Source organism: Pleurodeles waltl, chromosome 10 (assembly GCF_031143425.1).
Source record: "Pleurodeles waltl isolate 20211129_DDA chromosome 10, aPleWal1.hap1.20221129, whole genome shotgun sequence".
NCBI classification, from domain to species: Eukaryota; Metazoa; Chordata; class Amphibia; order Caudata; family Salamandridae; genus Pleurodeles; species Pleurodeles waltl.
Window position 1 is genome coordinate 900,894,935 of NC_090449.1, and position 21,290 is coordinate 900,916,224.

Sequence of the window (21,290 nt, forward strand, 5' to 3'; positions counted from 1 at the left end):
GAGTGCTCCACGTGCAGTGTGGCCGGTACAATTCCCTCACCTGGGTGTGCGTGCCATGAGATTGGCGAGGTACAGGTAGCATGATACGCCATGAAGGCAGCGACATACCCCACACTGCTGCGGCTTCGCCTTCCACCTGCAGGTGCAAACAGTGATAGAAGTCATGCCTCATGGAAGCTGCCCAGGGTCCAGGAACTCTCCTCCAGCCTCGGACGACTGACCACTGGGGATGGTAGCCATGTCACCGGTGGTGCCACTGTCCAAGTACGCCACGGGGCCGGTGGCGGTGCTTTCGGCGGTGTCTGTGGCGGCGGTGCTGGCGGCGGTGCATGGGTCAGTACCTGCTGAGGGACACAGCAGGACGTCTCCTGCAGCCTCGGACGGCTGCCCACTGAGGAAGAGACTGGGGACTGTCGCTGAGGCTGTAGACGTGCCGGTGGCGGTGCAGGTGGCGGTTGTGGTGGCGGGGCAGCTAGCGGTGTTCGCCGCCATACAGATTGGGGCAGTCGTGGACAGAAGGTGTGACACTGGCCCCTCAGTCGGTGATACCATGCCTTCTCCTAACCCGCTCTTCTGCTTTTGGCCCTTCCCCACCTTTGATGGCGCCACTATCCCCTTTTGTATTTGCTGAGCCCTTGGTGGCTGGTAGTTTCGGCTTCTCCCTCCGGGATGTGGGCACCTTTTTCACCTTGGCAGGTGGCGGAATGTCCTTGCCCTCGCTACGTGGCACACTGGCAGCCCTGATGGGTGGCGTACTCGATGACCCCGCAGTTTGGCACCACTGTGCCTGGGGATTTGGTGGCTGAGGTGCTGGGCTGGGACCTGGAAAGCCTGGCCCTAGGGAAGGACGGGGGGTTGTAGGGAAGAGGTCAATGTTAGCCAGGAAGAGTTTTTTAAACACACTGGGACAGGAAGATGGAGGGGGTTTGGGAGTGGAGGAAGAGGTAGTGGTTGTAGGAGGTGTACGTCTGCTGAATTTGGGTGATGGTGCATGGGCCGGAGGCTGTTGTGAGGTGGATGGCTGTTGCGTGGGTGTGTGCCTGCGTTTGTGTACTTTGGGTGGAGGGCTCACAGAAACACTGGGAGAGGACACACAGGATGTGTGAATGGTAGTGGGGGTGGTGATTGCAAATGAGCGGTGTGTGGTGATGGGCGTGCTGGTGATGGAGGTAGTGGTAGTGGCTGAGGATGTAGTGCATGGTGGTGTGAGTGGAGACGAGACGGGGAGGAGGAGGACGTGGAGGAGGGGGACACAGTGGAGGCAGTGGATGTTGGTGTGTCTGCATGGGGATGGTGCTTGTGTGAGTGCCTGTGGGATGTGTGGTGCTTATATTTGCCTGAGCCACTTTTGTGTATTGATGTGTATGCATGCTGGTCTGATGGTGTGCTTGGGATAGGCTGAGGTACAGGGGATTGGGTATGGGTGGAGGAAGGTGGAGGGGGAAGGCTGGACACAGGGACAATGGCTGCCAGCAGTGCTGAGGCCAGAGCCTGAAATGCTCTCTGTTGGGCCGCCTGCCCAGAATGAATGCCCTCCAGGTATGCATTTGTTTGTTGCAAATTCCTCTCAACACACTGGATGGCATTCCAAATGGTAGAATGCCCAACAGTGAGGGATCTCAGGAGGTCAATAGCCTCCTCACTGAGGGCAGCAGGGCTGACTGAGGCAAGGCCTGAGGTGCCTGGGGCGAAGGAGATGCCCACCCTCCTGGGTGAGCGGGCACAGGACACACGCTGTGGGGCTGCTGGGAGGGCGGTGCTGGTATGGGGGTGGCGGCTGTACCTGTTGATGCGGTGGGCACAGAGGTGCCCGCCACCGCAAGGGAGCTCACATGAGAGGAGGAGTCGCTGTCACTGGTGTATGCTCCTGTCCCCGCTGTAGAGCTCCCCGCGCCCTCCGTCCCACTGGTGACTTCAGACTCCGTTGCTTCACCCTCCAGGGCCAAGTGGGTTGCAGCTCCCTCCTGCTCCGGTGCCAATGCTCCTCCGCCTGATGATGCTATGCACACAAGAACAGGGAGACCACAAAAAGGGGGGCGGGAAGACAGAAGAAAAACATGTTCAGTGCATGTAACACCACTACCGTTGGCGGACGCAACACCCTCTGCACTACGCCATGCAGTAACAGTTCCTAGAAATTTCACCTGACCATGGGGTACGAGGCCTAAGCCCAATTGCTGCACACCTGGAAGTCACAGGAGCCTGACTAGGTGTAGATGGCTCTTACCACTAGTGGGGTTGGGGTGCCACATAGCCTGCCTCACAAGGGACCTTGCCTACCAAGTTTGCCCTGGCCTAGGCTAACCCACTGCCCACCTCCCCCACCCAGACACCTCGTTATGCGCGCAGAGTCAGCTGAATGAGTGTGTACTCACCTCCTTGTGGCTGCTGTGATGCCATCAAGCGCCCATCCAACTCCAGATACGCCACTGCCAGGATCCGGGAGATCAGGGGGGTCATGGTGCGACGGGCACCCTTTCCACATTGGGAGGCCTTCCCCAGCTGGGCCTACGCCGTCTTCTTGCTCCATCGGTGCAGATCCTCCCATCTTTTACGGCAGTGGGTGCTCCGTCTGTGGTAGACCCCGAGGGTCCGGACGTCCTTGGCGATGGCATGCCAAATACCCTTCTTCTGGTGGGTGCTGACCTAGAGGAATGGTACAGGGGTAAAGGAAATTACTCACCCATTAGGACCGTCATACTCATTGCCCACCAGTTCCCACCCATGCCCTGACGCACATACACTCACCATCCGCACATGCAGGCCTCAGCCCCCCATGTATCTTCCATCCACACCACTCAAAGCAGGCATTGCCCATGCAGCATGCTCACAGTGTACTCACCTGTTTGTCCGGAGGACCATACAGTTGCGTGTACTGGGGGAGGACCACATCCACTAGTTTCTCCAACTCCTCCAAAGTGAAGGCAGGGGCCCTTTCCCCAGACACTGTAGCCATCGTCGCTTCCAGACACAGGTCACAGCAACACTTGCAGTATAGGTCCTCTCCTGTTGAAGGTCAGGTATCAAGTGAGTGAACAGACAGAAAATGGCAGTCACGTCCACAGCGGTGCGTACCGTCACCGCCGGCGTACATCGTCATTGGCTCCTGGGACCCATAGGGCCCAATGTTAACCAGTGCAGGATTGCGCTGCGGTATTCGGCCGCACACCGTGACGGTGTACGATGCCAGCGCCGTTACCTCATATCCCCTTGTCCCACTTTACAGGTCAGGCAGCCGTCATTTCAGGGGGCCACATGGGATGGATAATAACTGCGTCACACCTATCTAGGCCGGGAATACAGACATACTGTATACCGGCACATTACGGATTAATAACGTTTCTGCAAATAACACATTGTGATACCTCGGTGTTGGATGACTCTCTGCTCGCTGTTCTCCTCCATAGGGCACGTCTGCTGGGGCAGGTGATGAGATGGCGGCATCCTCCGGTGTACAGACCCCTGGTGGACCTGTCGACAACTGAAGAGAGACACATCATAATCACATACAGACTTGATCGTGCAACAATCCTGGAACTGTGTGCCCAGTTGGAGCCAGACCTGATGTCAGCTATCCGCCATCCCACAGGGATACCCCCTCTAGTGCAGGTCCTGTCTGTACTCCATTTCCTGGCCAGTGGGTCTTTTCAAACAACAGTGGCCATGGCATCAGGGATGTCACAGCCAATGTTCTCTAACGTGCTGTCCAGAGTGTTGTCTGCCCTGGTGAAACACATGCGCAGCTACATCGTTTTCCCTCAGGTGGAGGATTTGCTCACACTGAAAGGTGACTTCTATGCCCTGGGACATATTCCCAACATCATTGGTGCCATTGATGGGACACATGTGGCATTTGTCCCCCCCGCAGGAATGAACAGGTGTACAGAAACCAGAAGAGCTACCATTCAATGAATGCGCAGATGGTGAGTTTGGCAAACCAGTACATCTCCCATATCAATGCCAAGTATCCTGGCTCTGTGCATGACGCTTACATTTTGAGAAATAGCAGCATCCCTTATGTGATGGGGCAACTCCTGAGGCACCGGGTGTGGCTAGTAGGTGAGGCCAAGATCCCAATACAGTTGACATAGGTGTCTGGGTATGGGGTTGTCCCTAAGGGTTAGTGTGTGTCTGACAGTTGTCCTTCGACATTTGCAGGTGACTCTGGTTACCCCAGCCTGTCATGGCTACAGACCCCAGTGAGGAATCCCAGGACAAGGGCAGAGGAACGCTACAATGAGGCACATGGGTGAATTAAGAGGATAATCGAACGCACCTTCGGCCTCCTGAAGGCCAGATTACGGTGCCTCCATCTGACAGGTGGTTCCCTATACTACTCACTGAAGAAGGTGTGCCAGATAATCGTGGCCTGCTGTATGCTGCACAACCTGGCTTTGCGACAGCAGGTGCCTTTTCTGCAGGAGGATGGGCCAGATGGTGGTCTTGTGGCAGCTGTGGAGCCTGTGGACAGTGAAGAAGAGGAGGCAGAAGAACAGGATATCGACAACCGAAACAACATCATCATGCAATACTTCCAGTGAGACACAGGTAAGAAGATGTCAATGCTTCCTATATCTCATACTATTGTTGGAGCTAGCATACGTCTGTCATTTTCACTCAGTGTATGGACACTGACTTGTCACTTTGACCTTCCATTTCACAGATCTGGGTCCCACTTTGTGACCTCTGCTATGTTTACTCCTGGCCTACAGCTGTGTAACATTGGTATGTGCACAAGTACATTGACATTGCTATATTTCAGAGATGTTGCAATTACACATTAGTGAAAGCACAGACTGACTCCAGATTGTTTTGTGATTGAAGTATGTTTATTCCTGTGCAAATAAGTGGAGGGGGTTGTAAAATGGGCTGGGGTGATGGAGGAGGTATGTCCATGGCAGAGTCCAGTCTTTTTGTTTCACAGGTGCATTGTCCAAAGGGGCATAGGAAGTGGAGCAATGGCAGTTTAAGGACGGACAGGGTGACATAGTGGGACAGAAGGGTGACATTCAGGGGGGCCTTATTTCCTGGCGGGGGTCTTGGCAATGTTCTCTGTCTTGTTCCTGGATCTCAGGGATCGTTTGCTGGGTGGTTCTCCATCTGCAGGGGGTGGGGTTCTGTTGTCCTGTTGTTCCTGTGGCGGTGCCTCCTGTCCATGAGCAGAGGTGGAGGGCTGTTCATCGTCCAGGCTAGTGTCAGGGGCCCATTGGTGTGCCACTGTGTCCCTCCTGGTGTTGAGAAGGTCTGGCAGCACCCCTGCAATGGTGAGCAGGGTGGTGTTGATGGACTTCAAATCCTCCCTGATCCCCAGGTAGTGTTCCTCCTGCATCCGCTGGGTCTCCTGAAACTTGGCCAGCACCGTGCCCATGGTCTCCTGGGAATGGTGATAAGCTCCCATGATGTTGGAGAGTGCCTCGTGGAGAGTGGGTTCCCTGGGCCTGTCCTCCCCCTGTCGCACAGCAGTCTTCCCAGCTTCCCTGTTATCCTGTGCCTTTGTCCACTGAACCGTGTGCCCACTGCAACTGCCCCCAGGTCCCTGATCGTCCTGTGTTAGTGGGGTTGCCTGGGTTCCCTGTGGTGGTGGACACACTGCTGATTGACGTGTCCTGGGGACAGAGAGATGGGCCCGCTGGGTTGGTGCTGTGCTGGTGTTTCCTGAGGGGGGAGGCTCTGTGGTGGTTTGTGACTGTGTCAGGGGAACCGACTGGCCCGAGGTCCCTGATGGGCCGGGCTGGTCATCTTGATCCAGGCGTGCAGAGCTGCTGTCATAACTGTGGGTCTCTTCTGTGGGGGGACTGGATATGTCTGTTACCTCCTGTCCGGTGACTCTGGGTATGGGTCCTGTTGGGGTGTAAATGCATTGTATCTGTGTGTGCCATCTTGTGCAATGGGTGAGTGACCCTCTACTCCTGTGCTTGCATTATTGGCTTGGTCCTTGTGTGATTGTTGATTTTGGGGTATGAGTGAATCTCTGTACTGGACATGCTTTGGTGATGGTTGTACATGCATTGGTGTTACATGCAGGGCTTGGTTTTGGGATGTGTGGGTTGTGTTAGCGGGGTATCTGTGGGTTGTTGGGGTGATGGGTGTGAGGGTAAGAGTGGGGGTACGTGATGGCATGCAGGTGGGGGATAGAGTAGTAAAGATATGTCTTACCAGAGTCCAGTCTTCCTGCGAGGCCCTCAGGATGCATAATTGCCAAGACTTGCTCCTCCCATGTTGTTAGTTGTGGGGGAGGAGGTGGGGGTCCACCACCAGTCCTCTGTACAGCAATCTGGTGTCTGGATACCACTGAACGTACCTTCCCCTGTATGTCGTTCCACCTCTTCCTGATGTCATCCCGTGTTCTTGGATGCTGTCCCACTGTGTTAACCCTGTCGACAATTCTGCACCATAGCTCCATCTTCCTTGCAATGGATGTCTGCTGCACCTGTGATCCGAATAGCTGTGGCTCTACCCAGACGATTTCCTCCACCATGACCCTGAGCTCCTCCTCAGAGAACCTGGGGTGTCTTTGAGGTACCATGAGGTAGTGTCTTTGTGATGTGTGAGGGGATGTGGTGGTGTGTGTTGTTTGAGGTGCGTGGATGTTGTGTAAGTGATGGTGTTGTGTGTCTGTGGATGCTGGTGTTGTTTTAGGTAGTCTCTCTCTCTCTGGCTTTTTTTCCAGAATTTTGGTTGTATGGGTTTGTGGGTAATGTGGGTGTGTGCTTTATATTGGATTGGGTGTGTGGGTGTGGTGTGTGTATGTGTATCAGGTGTGTGTATTTCAAATTGTCCAATGTGGTTGTGTTTTGTAAATGTGTGCATTTTGAGCAGTGGCGTAGCGTGGGGGGAGCAGGGGGGGCCGGCCGCACCGGGCGCAACATCTTGGAAGAGACTAAATCCACAGGTTAGGGGGCGCAAATTACTTGCCTTGCCCCGGGTTAGGGGGCGCAAATTACTTGCCTTGCCCCGGGTGCTGACAACCCACGCTACGCCTCTGATTTTGAGCGCGGCGGTGTGTACCAGCAATGGAATACCATGGTTGAAAGACCGCCGCGTTGATTCGTGGGTCGTGATAGTGTGGGATTATTCCTGTTGGCATGACTGTGTCGGTTTTGGTATCGCCAGTTTATCACTGACCTTTGGTGTGGCGGACTTGTGTGGGTGTCGGTATTGTGGCGGATTCCGAGCTGTGGGTCGTAATACCTGTAGCGGAATTCCGCGGCCGCAGCGGTATTTTGGCGGTCTTCTGCACGGCGGAAAGTGGGATTTACCGCCAGGGTTGTAATGAGGGCCTAAATTCTTAATGTTCCAGCTCCACTTTACTCCATGGATGAACTGTATCAGTTCCACATTCTGTTGATTGTGTAAGGTCTTTAATACTGTAAATTTAGGGTAATTTATGACCACGATTTTTCATGTGGTAGATCATACACTCCTTTCTCCATTTTATATCTGGACTATGTATAGTGCTTGTTGGAAATGGCCTTTCTGTAGGGTCACCCCCAAACTTTTTGCCTTCCTCCTTCTCTTTTTCTGACCTCAATTTCACTGGCTTTATGACTGCACACTTTACGACCGCTGACCAGTGCTAAAGTGCATGTGTTCTTTTCCTAAAACATGGTGACATTGGCTCATACCCAATTGGCTTATTTAATTTACTTGTAAGTCCCTAGTCAAATGCACTACATGTGCCCAAGGCCTGTAAATTAAATGCTACTAGTGGGCTGCAGCACTGGTTGTGCCACCCACATAAGTAGCCCCATAACCATGTCTCAGACCTGCCATTGCAGGGCCTGTGTGCAATTTCACTGCCACTTCGACTTGGCATTTAAAAGTAATTGCCAAGCCGTAAGGTCCCCTCAGTCTACATACAAGTCACCCCTAAGGTAGGCCCTACGTAGCCCATAGGCCAGGGAGCTATGTAGGTAAAAGGCATGAGATAAACCTGTGTTATACGTCCTGGTAGTGTAAAACTCCTAAAGTCGTTTTACACTGCTGTGAGGCCTGCTCCTTCTCATAGGATAGCATTATGGCTACCCTCATATACTGTTTGAGTGGTAGATTCTGATCTGAAAGGGGTAAACCGGTCATATTTAGTATGGCCAGAATGGTAATAGAAAATCCTGCTCATTGGTGAAGTTGGATTTAATACTGCTATTCTAGAAATGTCACTTTTAGAAAGTGAGCATTTCTCTACACTCATATACTGTCTCCAATCCACATCTGACTGGGTTAGTTGACAGCTCCCTTGTGCATTTCATTCAGACAACCCCAATCACAGGATGCTCAGTCACACCACCACACATCTGCATACTGAATGGGTCTTCCTGGGATGGGAGGGTAGAGGGTCTGACAATTACATGTCAAAGGAGAGTGGCCTTCTCTCACACAATGGACTGCCAACCCCTCTACTGGGACCCTGGCAGACAGGGTGGAACTAAAATGGAACCTTTTGCACTTCTAGGCCACTCTTTGAAGTCTCCCCCACTTCAAAGGCACATTTGGGTATTTAAACAGGGCTTCTGACTCTACCATCTCAGACACTTCTGGACCTGAACCTGCAACCTGTTAAGAGGACCTGCCTGGCTGCCCAAAGGACTCACCTGACTGCTTTGCTGAAAAGGACTGCTGCCTTGCTGCCCTCTGGCTCTGCTGAGAAGCGCTTTCCAAGGGCTTGGATTGATCTTGCCTCCTGATATCTCAGGGCCCAAAAAACTTCATCTCTGCAAGGAACTCCTTTTGTGGCAAAATTTTGGTGCACAGCCTGCCAGAAACGAAGGACAGCCTGCATTGCGGTGAGAAAATCACAGCATGCTGAATGGGAACTACGCAACTCGGCTCCACGAGTGGAGATTAATGCAGTGCCAGCATTACGACCGGAACTTCGACGCAGAGCTGGAATGATGCAACCTGACTTCCTGCGAGAAGAATCGGTGCAGCACCAGCCGTGTGACAGAAATTTCCCTGCATCGCCCACCGGGCCAAGGCAGCTCCTGTCACTTTGTCCTGCACGCCCAGGATTTCTCTGCATCCTCCCCGGGCGTCCAAATACCTGCAAACCGAAGAGGATCCAAGTCTGCATGCTGGAAATCGACGCAAGGCCCTGGCTGTGTGAACAATATCGATGCATCGTCTGTGTGCACCCGGAGAAACCAACGTACACCTCCCCGTTTTCCACGCATCTCCTCCTCTGTGGTCCCTTGCGGATAATTTATACGCAAACCAGGTACTTTGTGCTTGCAAGAGACACTTATTGCTTTTAAGAACTTAAGACTCTTTTTATAATTTTCTAAACTGATATTTCAACGTGTACTTGATTGTTTTGACCTTATTTTATCCTGATAAATATCCTATATTTTTCTAAACTTGTGTGGTGTATTTTTGTGGTGTTTATACTGTGTTATTGCATGATTTATTGCACAAATACTTTACACATTCCTTTCTAAGTTAAGCCTGACTGCTCAGTGCCAAGCTACTAGAGGGTGGGCACAGGATAATTTAGAACCCCATTTAGGACCCTATTTCTAACAGTGCTGATCTTTATATCTATGTTATATGTAGTGCTCCTGCTAGTAACCTGTAACTTGCATTTAATTTTGAGATATGCTGTTTTCCCTATTTTTAATTTACTTCTTGTTGTATTACTTGCATGGATGTCCTTAATACCATGTGACATGGCCCTGTGAAAAGTGCTCTTCTAAGCACTTGGTCTGGTCCGCACTGTATACAACTGCAGCTAAATAAGTAAATCTGTGCATAAATAAATGACTTGGTTTCTTTTCTTTTTCATTACGTAGGAACAGCTAGATGTAGCTCTCTCCAAAATCTGCAAAAATTTTGATGTCAATCACTACACTAAAGTTCAACAGGCATATCGACTCCTTGGAAAGACTCAGGTGAGAATTAGTTTTGATATCATATGTTGAAAGTAAAACGTGCTATGCACTCCAATTCAGAAGCCTTTCAGGAATCAGCTAACACACATCTGGAAACCACAGGCTTGAATTATAAAGGTTTTCACCTTCTAGCACTCTTTACTCAACCAGTGATGAGATCTGAAAGAAAACAGACAGTCTAGATACGGGGGGGGGGGTGTATCTGTACATTGTTAATACTGATGTATAGGAATTCAAGAAAGACATGTAATAACTATACTTCATGGTGTTTTTTCGTAAACCACATTTAATCTGTGCTCTAGAAAAAAAATAGCAAAACCAGGTAAGTGGATTGAAGAATGACCAACCAAATAAATCGAAAAATGAATCACTGTGAACCACATAACGGCTCTCTCAGATCGTCTCCAGTGTCTCTTGATCAGTCCTTTTTTCACTCACATTAGAGATGGTATGTCACAAAGGTCTGTAAGTATTGCAAATGCATATGACAAGATATTGAAGTAAGCCAAAGTGAGTAACATCGTGGAATTTCTCCTTGAGGACAAAGAAGAAGAAGCGTTTGCTTTTTGAAGAAGAGATCCCGGCATTAAAACAGTAGGTCTGGAAGATTGTGGGCATTAAATATAACTCCACCAGAACTGTATACTCTGTAATACTACCTCAGATACTCACAGAGAAGTAGATACGTCATCTTCACAAGCCCTTTGATGTTTTTGAATGGATAAATCTTTTGGTACGATGACCACCCTTTAGTGTGTGTGGAGCTCTAGCAAGACTGGCGCATTCAAGGAGAAGTCTTAAATAATCGAAATATGTAAAAGACATAGACAACCATCAGTAAGCAGAGAAACACAGCTGCAGAGTTTTTTTTATATATTCATCCAAAAACATCACTTCACAGCACACTAAATGGACCCACTATTACTGTGAGTTAACTGACATCTGCTTTACAAGGACGAAGGAAAAGTATCAATGACATCTGAGTTCAAACATTATAAAATCATGAAACATACTATTCTGCAACATGCGTCATTTTCTGATTCCCAAATGAGTTTAAAAGAACATCAGAGTGAGCTCCAACAAGATGTAGCAATCCTCTTTTTGAAGTGATCATAAAACCAGTACCAGGTTGTTTCTTCAAAAACACTGGACTGCAGTGTGGTGAACCATTACATTTCTGATGGCCGATACATTATGTAGTCGTGCAGGTTTATGTATACACGAGTCACCAGACATTCAAAGGATAAACTCTTCTTTTCCCTTTAGCAAATTCCATAAACAGGTCACTTTCATACCTGGCGCTTCTCAGATTTACTCTTCCGTTTAGTTGCTTCCAAAAGCCAAGGAAATGAGGCCAAGCTCAATTAGTACTGGTACACTTTTTTTGGATACTGGCCCACTGCCATTCTTTCAAACAGAGACGTGTCTCCAGATATGCAGGTCATGTATCTGTCAGTGCTTCTGATTCTGGTCAGGTGGGATCTGACCTAATAGTTTGGGTCCGTCTCTTCCTCTTGGAGTGTGTTACAACTGAATTACATATGGCAAAGTCTCTCAGTAATACCACAATGAAGTCGAACACTATCCAGAGAAGCTTCAGTTGCCATTCAGTACTACAGTTGATGTCTATTAGTGCAGTATCTTGTTTTTCATTTTAGCTTTAACATTCTGTTTAAAGCTTTACCAAAATGTCTTGTCAATTGTCAAGTTGGATATATGGCGAGATAAATGAAAACATTCCAGCTTTGAATCTTGCCTTAATGTATTAAATGAAGTATTTCATTGATAGGTGCCTGAGCTCTATTACTCCAGGGAAATGTGATTGTGTTTATGATGCATCATATACACCAACCTTTTCTGTTATTTCTTTTTAAATTATTGTTAGTTCATGTGTTGCCACTTGTGGTTTTTAGACTAATCGAGATCTGCACCGTATGTGTACATTTATTTCTTCCTATTTTTAATGTTATTTTTTTCTTTTCTTCATGTAGACTGCAATGGACCAACTTCATATGCACTTCACCCAGGCTATTCACAACACTGTATTCCAGGTTGTGCTTGGGTATGTGGAGCTCTGCGCAGGAAACACTGACACCAAATTTCAGAAGCTACAGTACAAGGACCTCTGCACAGTAAGTGGAAGTTCCCTTTATCTTACATACTTCTGAGGCTGTGATTTTTACATTCACAATATTTGCTTCTACATAACGTAAACTCTGCACAGCAACGTTTTAAAAATTATGCTTTTGGGGCGCACCTCTGAGCATAATCAACATGTTAACTTGGTTCTCTCACTCTCACCAACTTATTGCATAACTCTGCTTCACATGATCCAGACCAAAATTGAATATATATATATATATATATATATATATATATATATATTTTTTTTTTTAACTTAGTTTATTGACACACATATCTAGACTCAAAATAATCTGTATCTATTTATTCTCTTACCAGAATGAGGAGGGGTGTTTCTGTGTGTGGGGCACTTTTCTAGTCATCTATATTTGGCCTGCATAATATACACCATGCTACACTTAATAAGACAATACAGGTTTATCATAACAAATCAGTGTCTCACATTATAGTGTGTATTGGCCGATTGCCTGATGGGACTTTAAACCTGTAACTAAAAATATTGCTCCCTATGGACTAAAATTGGGATAGTAGTGTTAAAGATGTATTCTAAGGAATGTCTACGGTGGTTTGTAATCAGTGTGGTTAGAAATCCCTGGGGACAGGGGCTAGTATTAGCATCATTACTTGAAGAGACTTCAAGCATGTAGATCAAAATATTGGTTCATAGTGATTTACGTCAGGATTACTCTGTAAGAGGTGTGTGCTAAGGAGCATATGTGGTGTTCAATTTTGTTTTTGAAAACTGCAACTGTGTGAGGCCGACTGGTCTGATGAAATTAGGTTTCTTAGGCTGTCTCTTAGCACCACACTCTGCTATGGACCAGTTGATCGCATCTTAAAGTCGACTCCCTAGTGCTGGGGCACAATTGAATCCTTACAGCATGGTTATCCTATGCTTCACCCATACGAGCACCAGATCAACTTTGATTCCAGATCAAGTACTCTTAAGTTGTTGGTTTATTTGCGTATTATAAGGCTTTGTGCACTGTAAACAGAATCTCAGTGCATGAAGGGGCAAAACCCATAGTGTCCAAAAGCATAGTGGTAACCCAAGTAAAAACCTATGAGTTGATTATGTAACCCTCAGTGATATTGCAGTGAAACGTTTCTCTGTAAACCCAGGCAAGTAGATTGTTTCTCTGGCAAGCACAGGTTTGGACCAACTTACCAGCCTGAGTAGGAGAAACAGACAAGCTCTGCCCTATGCATCTCCCACAACTGACCTGGAGATAATGCGTGTTGGGTAACAATCAACTCATGTGAGAGACTGTCAGGAATAGATTTTAATTTAGTTTATTACTAGAATGCTTTTGCCTGATGAATGCACACATAAAAGAAATCCACACTATCATTTCAAGGCTTTCTATATGTGAGAATACCTTGTTTTAGTGCTGCACATGTGAAAAGGTGCACATGCGGATTTGAGCAGTATGGGTAGTAAAATGAAGGCAGTACCTGAAAATAGAATAAGAATTGGCATCATGATTGATGGTGGTTCTTGATACGATCTGTAATGGAATCAATTCTCTATTACCTTAGTCCTAGCTAATATCCATATTAGAACCAAAGTCTTGCTACAGTTAGGATCTTCCTCAGAGGCACTCATGCACACCTGCTCATCATTTTCATATTATTTCTAGTCTGCTCTCTGCCCCTGTGTCTGGCCAGTATTTGACTTTGTTGCAGACTGTTATTCATAGAAGCTCCTTCTGGAATATCTGAAGCTGTTCTCTCCCTGAGAGGCTCTCACACTGATGTTACATACTATTTCTCAGCATTACAATGAGGAAAATTAGGCCCATGATTTGTGATGTAAGGTGTAAATGAAAGAATGGGATTTCACTTGCATGTTCGTCTGAAATATACTGAATCTTTCTTTAAATGTGCTATTTTATATGTAGATAGAACTATGAACTAGACTCTTACTAAGAAACTGGGGAAAATTATTGTAATGTAATATAAATGCAAACATGAAATAACATATGAAATAGCAGGCCATAATAAAACATTGGGCCAGATGTATGAAAGCTTTTTGCATTCGCAAATGGTGCGAATGCCCGTTGCGAATGCAAAAAGCCATTTTGGAATGTATTAAAGGCATTGTGAAAGCAATTTTAAGGAATCGCTAAAATAGCGATTCCTTAAAATTGCAACCCTGTTTAGAGAGTTGCAAATTGCGACTCTCTAACTAAGAAATCGCAAATAAGGATTCCTTATTTGCGATTTCTAAGCACATGTAAGAAGCAATTCCTTAATGCGAATTGGGCATTAAGGAATCGCTATTTACCACCAAGTTGAACTTGGTGGTAACCATGTGCAAATATTAAAAATGCATTTAAAATACATTTTTAAAATGTACATGTAAAGTACACATGCCCTTTTGGCATGTGTGCACCTGACATGTCCTAAAAAACTTTTTTGGGTGCTGCAGAGGGGGCCTTAGGCCCCCAACACCCTGGGGTTTTGCATTTCCAAAATTGCGATTTCCAGTTAAGAAATCGCAATTTTGGAAATGTAAAAAATTAGCAAATATGGGCCTACAGGCCCATAGGTGCGAATGGGGCCGGTATCACAATTTGCGATTCGGTAATAGCATTTGCGATTTTTAAGAAATCGTTATTACCGAATCGCAAATGTGATACATTGCATTTTGCGAATCAGAAATAGCGATTTCTCAAAAATCGCTATTTCCGACTCGCAAAAGGCCTTCTTGGTACATATGGCCCATTGTATGTTGAAATATATATAACATGCAAGCAGACAGGAGGGGTCTGAAAGCAGAAATTAAGGAAAGGCATACAGCACTAGTACTCTATTGGCAGGAAAGGCAACTGTCTTAGTTTAAAGACGCACACTGTACCACAGTCCTTATTAGGCTGTTTATTGCTATGTTTGGGACACCCGCAACTGGCAGATTTTTTCATAAGATAATTAGGTTACACTGTGGTTATTTTAGCCGCTGCCCTTAGCTTTAGAGGAACACTCTGGTCTAGGCACACTTAGGTCCATCACTCCATACTTGATTGACTAACAGTTAAAGGCTCACCATCTCTCCTCTACAACTCTCGGCCAAAGCTCTTCTGTACATCACTCACAGATAGATAATTATGTATTTTGTAGGAATATGAATGTAAACAAGCCACAGTTTGTGAGCATGTCGATCACTGGCTTCAGATAAATGTTAAAAAGAGACAGGAACTAAGTTGACCAATTAAGCTCTGTATAAGCCATGTATACTAGGCTAGATATGAACGTTCCCATCTTAACCTGCTGTCCTTATTAGGCTCAAAAAAGCAAAACCGTTCTGGTATAGCTCCTTGGAGCCAGCAGACTGATGAAATATAACATACCCAGAAAGAACTGGCCTGAGTAGAATGCAACATACCAGACCCAACGATATTGGCTCATAAAGAATCAGGCTGGATTAGAATATTGTCTAGTACGACAATCAGTTAACAATGGGTTTGTTCAAAACATTGGGCAAGGAATTTTCTCCTTCTCCCAACCAACAATTAAAAAACACACAAACTGCAATTGACCTGCCTAGAGTTTCCAAGATTTTTGATAGCCATTTGTATTGCACTACGTAAATGGAAATGAAATGGAGTTTTTACAGCTTACACCTAAACACACTTGTCTGCTCTAAGATTGTGGGAGTGAACCCCAAAAAACTTTGAATTGCAATTATTGTTCTATTGGTTTATTTTAAAATTGACAAAATGCCACAAATAATAGTAACACAGGTGGAACTACCGCTACCAGTATATGCACCTACAGTAAATCCAGGAGCAAATCGCCAGTAGTTATCAATACCCAAACGTCTGTTGCACTGCTCTCCTCAGTCATAAATTACTGGCCTCTACCATTTTTAGCAAAGGCCTGAAATGTGATTGAATTAAAATAAAATCAATCAATTCATTGTTTGTTTTTGAAGACTGATCTTGATGGGCTGATCTTGATCCATTTTACTTTTTGACAAAATATTGAGGTATATTGCAGTCTGAAAACCTTGTAGTATGTGACTGATTTGTAGATTGTGTGTTTGGATGTTGGTCTGACTCAAATATCTTTTTACACTTTTGGAATTATGACTGACTTCATTTAACAGTATACCTGTGGATCTCATCTCTGTCAGTGAGGTACACTCATCCCTAAAAATGTTTACTCCAGGAATGTGAGGATCCCTTTTTTCTCCATTATATTTTTATGGATATCCAATTTTTTTTTTTTTTACCTCTCAATGAAGTTATTCAAAACCGGTCCTGTGGTAAGCTTACCTCCCACTGGGTTTGGTGCTAGTCTGTTGGCCAAAGGTTGAGTCATTTCAGATGTCATCTGACATTTGCTCGTGACAAGACAGGTCCCTTTGAAGTAAATTAAGTTCCTGTGCCCACCCTAGCTGGTCTTCCTGCATTGAGAAGAAATCCCCTTCCCCAGACATTTGTCTTTGCCCCAAGAGCAGTTTTCACACTTAGTTCAGGCCAGAAACAGGCTGGGCAGTTGCTGGAGCTAATCCATATTAGCCTACAGCATCTTCAGACAGGGTAAAGTTGACTTTTTAAAAGTTATATTTCCTATGTATTTAATGAACACCCGCCATATTTCGATTGGATTTTTATTAAATATATAAAAGCCTCTAAACAGAGCTTTTAGTTAATATATGTCAAAAGTAAAAGTTTAAAGTGTATAATAAATCTATACTTCGACTTTTCTTACATGTCCGCTACAGCCTGACTAGTGACTATGAAGGTCTTGGCCGAGTCACTGGTGGAAGATGCCATTTCTAATGTCACACATGTTTCACTAGTAAATATTGTGCACCGTATCTTGTAGACAGAAAGGTGCGCTTAGGGAGTGACGTATTTATTGATTATAATCTGGTTTTCCTTCCGATCAAAAGGGCGATTTTAGAGGTCAGTGCAGCAAGGTTCAAGCTGCTGCTGTCAGGCTACACAAAGATAGGTCTGAAGCCATGTTACCAGTGTATTAAATGGTACAATAGGTGCTACTTAACTTTCCATGCCAGAGGTATAAAATTTGGTGAACATCACCCAAAAGATGGTCATTTCCTACAGAGTTGTCTTACAACAAATCTTCCCTTTAAAAAAACCTATTATTCATCTATTGAAGCTCAGCGAGAGACTTATGACGTCCTTTTAGTGATAGGAATGCCCTGCAGCCATCTTGTGGTTCTGTATAAGACAATCACAATTTTTCCTTTGACTAAACCTGACTTTAAATCAGTGAACATTATAATTCAATTTTGCCACAAACTTTGTTCTGACTGATCTTCTAACAGCTTTTTTCTCTTCGTTTGTATTCTCCCCGAGACGGAGAGGTATCTTTTTCCAGCAATTGCTCCAGCACCTTGATTGGTGACACCATCCGACTCCTTGAAAGCCTTGTTCCACCTCTGAAAGTGACAGCCCGGAACCATGTATAGGCACCACTTCTGTATACATATCAGTTCCTTCCCTTCCTTCACCTTTGATGATAATGTGGAGCACCACCCCTGAACTTGTGAGTGCTCACTGACTCCAGATGCTCTTTTGTGACCGTGTGTATAGTGAAGTTTCTCCCCAAGACTACCTGCTTCAATTTGATGTCAGTTACTGACCACATGATGACTGTCTTTTGTGTCATGGCATCAACTCTATTCAAAGACATGCAAAAAATGCTCCTTAATGCATCCAAAGGCAAACAAAACTGTATGATGCAGAACACATAACGTGAGGCTGGCTGCCTTTTAAATTGTGGGCCCATCCCTGCTCCAGTTCTTGATCTTGATCCAAGTCTCTGTCCTCGAACAAGTCTAGGATGAAGTCCACAGACAAATATCAGCATAAACACAAGAAGTCTAGCTTGAGTACTCCACCTGTCCAGCCATCGTCCCCTTTTTTGTCCCAAACCACAGATTGTTCGAACAGTTGGCTCTTGAAAGTATCAATTCCTTGCCAGTCGTCTGATATTCTGACCCCATTTCTAAGTTGAAGCTGATGTGCTCCAACTTTTTTGGCTCATCCTTGACTCTGCAGGAGGTAGACACTTTTAAGGTGCTATCTTCTGGCTCATTCGGGTCCCTCTGGTTCACCATCGGGCCCCCCTGAGTGTGCCGGGGGCCCTCTTCCAGACTGCTGCTGGTGCATCCTTTCCCTGCACTAACCACATTATTTCTCCACTCTACCACCCACCCCCAGGCTGTACCTCCATTCCCTTCCTTAGGGCACTGGTTTGGCTCTGACCCCTACCTCTAATCCAGAACAGAGTTTGGCTAGATCTTAACTAATGTCTTATTATGAGATAAGTGAATAAACAAATTAAAATATTTGTAAAGTGCGACGGCTGGCCAACTTGGACGTCGTAGCGCTCTGGTAAAAGATACTATAGGTATTGGGAGTGGTAGATCACTACCAGGTCTTCATTTTTTGTGAAAAGAAAGATGCTTCAATTCAGATTTTATGCTTAGGAGAAGATTGTTACAAACTTTCTAGAAAGGAAAGAAGAGAATCAATCCCTCCACTGCTTTGTGACATATACAAAGAGCTTTAGCCTCTTAGCTGGTCCTCCCCTCCAACCCAGTGCTGAGCTTTTTTGGCTGTTTGGGTTAGTGTGCGCTTAGAGCTCTGTAGCCCTAGTGGGCAGCCACACCTCTCTTTTATATAGAAAGAAACAATAATTCACTGGTGTCTAGTGGGCTTTCTGCCCTGGGGGGTGGGAGGGTGAAAAGTCTTTCCCCATTTTTTGGGGCGGTGGGGGGCATTTCCATGCCTATTCTGGAATGTCCCAGCCCCTACACTTTCCTAAAAGAAATAGTCACTGATGCCTAGTGGGCATCGGTGGCTATTGCCCCATCTGCCCCGGGTGAGGGGGGGAGGAGGGTGCTGCAAAAAGACTGAATTTAAAAACATATGCCCAGGGGGAGCAAAAGCTATTCCCCCATCCCTGGTGGCTAGTGCGTGAATCGCCACCCACTCAATCCCCCCTGGCGGCGATCCCCAACCAGGGACCCACTGGGCAGAGGTACCTTTGGGAAAGGGAGATTCTCCCTGTTCCAGTGGTACCCCTCCTGTTAAAATCAGTGCTTGAGGAGATGATATATTCCCCCGAGCATTGATTCAGTGAAAGTAAAACATCGGCTTGTTTTACTTTCACTTTTACTACAGTGGCGTCAGCGCACCCTGCACGCGATCGTCTTTGTAGTAAAAAAAAAAGAAATATATTATCAGACTGCTCAGGAAGCTTTTCCCAGGCAGCCTAAAAAGAAATAAAGGAAATTCCTCTGGTGCGGAGCACCAGAAGGGCCTTTAAAGCCGTCCCTGGTGTTGGCCAGAAAGAGTGTGGTTGTATCAGCCGTTAGCAAACACACCAACTTAACAATTTAAAGACCCTTTCTGAATTGGGAACAAATGCAGCATGCTAAGATGTCCTGAGATAGCGACGAGAGGGAATCCCCAGCATAATCTGGCCTCGCTGTTCTGTATGACCTGAAGTCTATCACATAACTTGTTAGGAAGACCAAGATTCGATAATTGACATCGTTTAGATGTGACAGTATCACCACCTGCACCACTGATTTACAATGTTCAAGAGGCATCATCAGCATGACTTTGCACAACAACCGCAGATAGACAAAGTATATAAAGACTAGTTTACTTCTCTGCAGAGCAAAGGTAAGGCCAAAGTAAAAAAACATTTAGATTATTAACACAGGTGAAAATGTAGGGGTCTGGCCAAGTTCATTCGGCCATCAGCCAGAAGACAACATGGAAGAAGGTCCACCAAAAATTAGAACCTCCATTTTGTCACCATTCAACTTTGCAGAATACAATGCCTTACTGTCTGTCTGGCAACTTCTGATATACAGGGACTAAAATTGCCAATAGTTATCTGAATCGCCTCTCTGAAAGAAAGGGCAGTATGTGTGACTTCAGCTTATGGTGCCAGTTGGATACAAAGAAATGGTAAAAAGCTGCTAAAGGAGAAACATACAGATTGAAGAGTGTGCAGTTCAAAGGTGTGCACCGGTGAAGCCCAAAGTCCAGTGCATATGATAAATAAGTGAAAGGGGAAAGGTAGACGGCCTGACATGGAAGGGAGAGAAATGGAGAAGGCCGTGCAAGAGCCTCACCTTAGGTCCCAAGATGATTCAGCTATTATAACAATATAGTATGGGAAGTGCTGAATGCAGATCCAGAGGAATAAGTGCAGCTCTTCCTCCTTGATCCAAGGGTTTGCATTTAGATTTAGACGTAGATATAAGCACCAGTGATCTGCTGTTCAGAGCCCTGAATCTAAATTAGGAAGAGTCCAGCGGTTCTGTGGAGTCAATGAAATGAGAAATATGTCTACTGACTTCCTTTTCTAAGATCTTAGGAATGAGTGGCTGTAAGGGAATGGGTGAGAGATTTCTGAAACAGATGGATGATCTGAAGGTGGTTTAAGTAGAGGAATTAACCATGCATGCTTCTAGTTAGAAGGAGAAAGAGCCGTTATCAGAAGCCAATTACAAATAGCAGTCAGAATAGGTACCAAATCACTTCTTTACTATCACCTGGCTGTACTGGACCCCTCAAAAGATTACAAAGTGAGCTTTTAAAAACTAATAATGAACATATGTTCTTCACTTGTCCCTGCATCAAAGGTTTTTGGGAGGATGTTGAGAACTTTGTAAAGGGCACCGTGGGGGTCAATATCAATCTAAGCCTTGGGCTGGTTCTGAAGGGGGTGGATATGGTCTCACGTGGCCTCCTAAGTAGATCACAGAGGGGCCTGTTGCTGTATCTTGTACTTTTGGCCAGGAGAGACATTATTAAGCACTGGACTGACTCATCTCCCCTCTCTGCAATAGACTGGCTTAAAGCAGTACACTGGACTTACAGTTTGGACATCAAGGGTAAGCCTGGTGGGATAAATAGGCTATGGGCTGATTTTATGTTTCTTAGGTGCAGTGGCGTGTTGGTACTGAAACCAGTAGAATGAGTGGTCCTATGATTTCACCAGGTGCCGCTTTGGGTGACAGGTCTTTAGGCCCAGTCGGTGCGTGAGGCCAAGGCAATAGTAGCAGGCTGAGGGTCAGTTAATATTTGTGAGATAGCCTCTGTTTGCAAAAGCTATGGTGATATGAGGACATAAAAAGCAGGTACAACTTCACTACAAAATAGATGTGAGATATGGAGCATACAAGGATTTTGTGGGGATCCAGATTTTGTTTGGTGAAAGAATTGTTTAGTCCTGTCTGTAGACAGAGGTGCAAACTCAGTACTA

General features: G+C 46.0%; 1 protein-coding gene across 2 annotated transcripts in view; it reads left to right on the forward strand.

Moving 5' to 3' along the window:
* Positions 1–21,290, forward strand: part of VPS50 (VPS50 subunit of EARP/GARPII complex) — an 880,308-nt gene that overhangs the window by 219,207 nt on the left and 639,811 nt on the right. For both annotated transcript variants that reach the window (XM_069211661.1, XM_069211662.1), the window contains exons 11-12: positions 9,786–9,884; positions 11,876–12,016. In XM_069211661.1, coding sequence (XP_069067762.1) covers positions 9,786–9,884; positions 11,876–12,016 — 240 coding nt within the window. The remainder of the gene's footprint in view (positions 1–9,785; positions 9,885–11,875; positions 12,017–21,290) is intronic.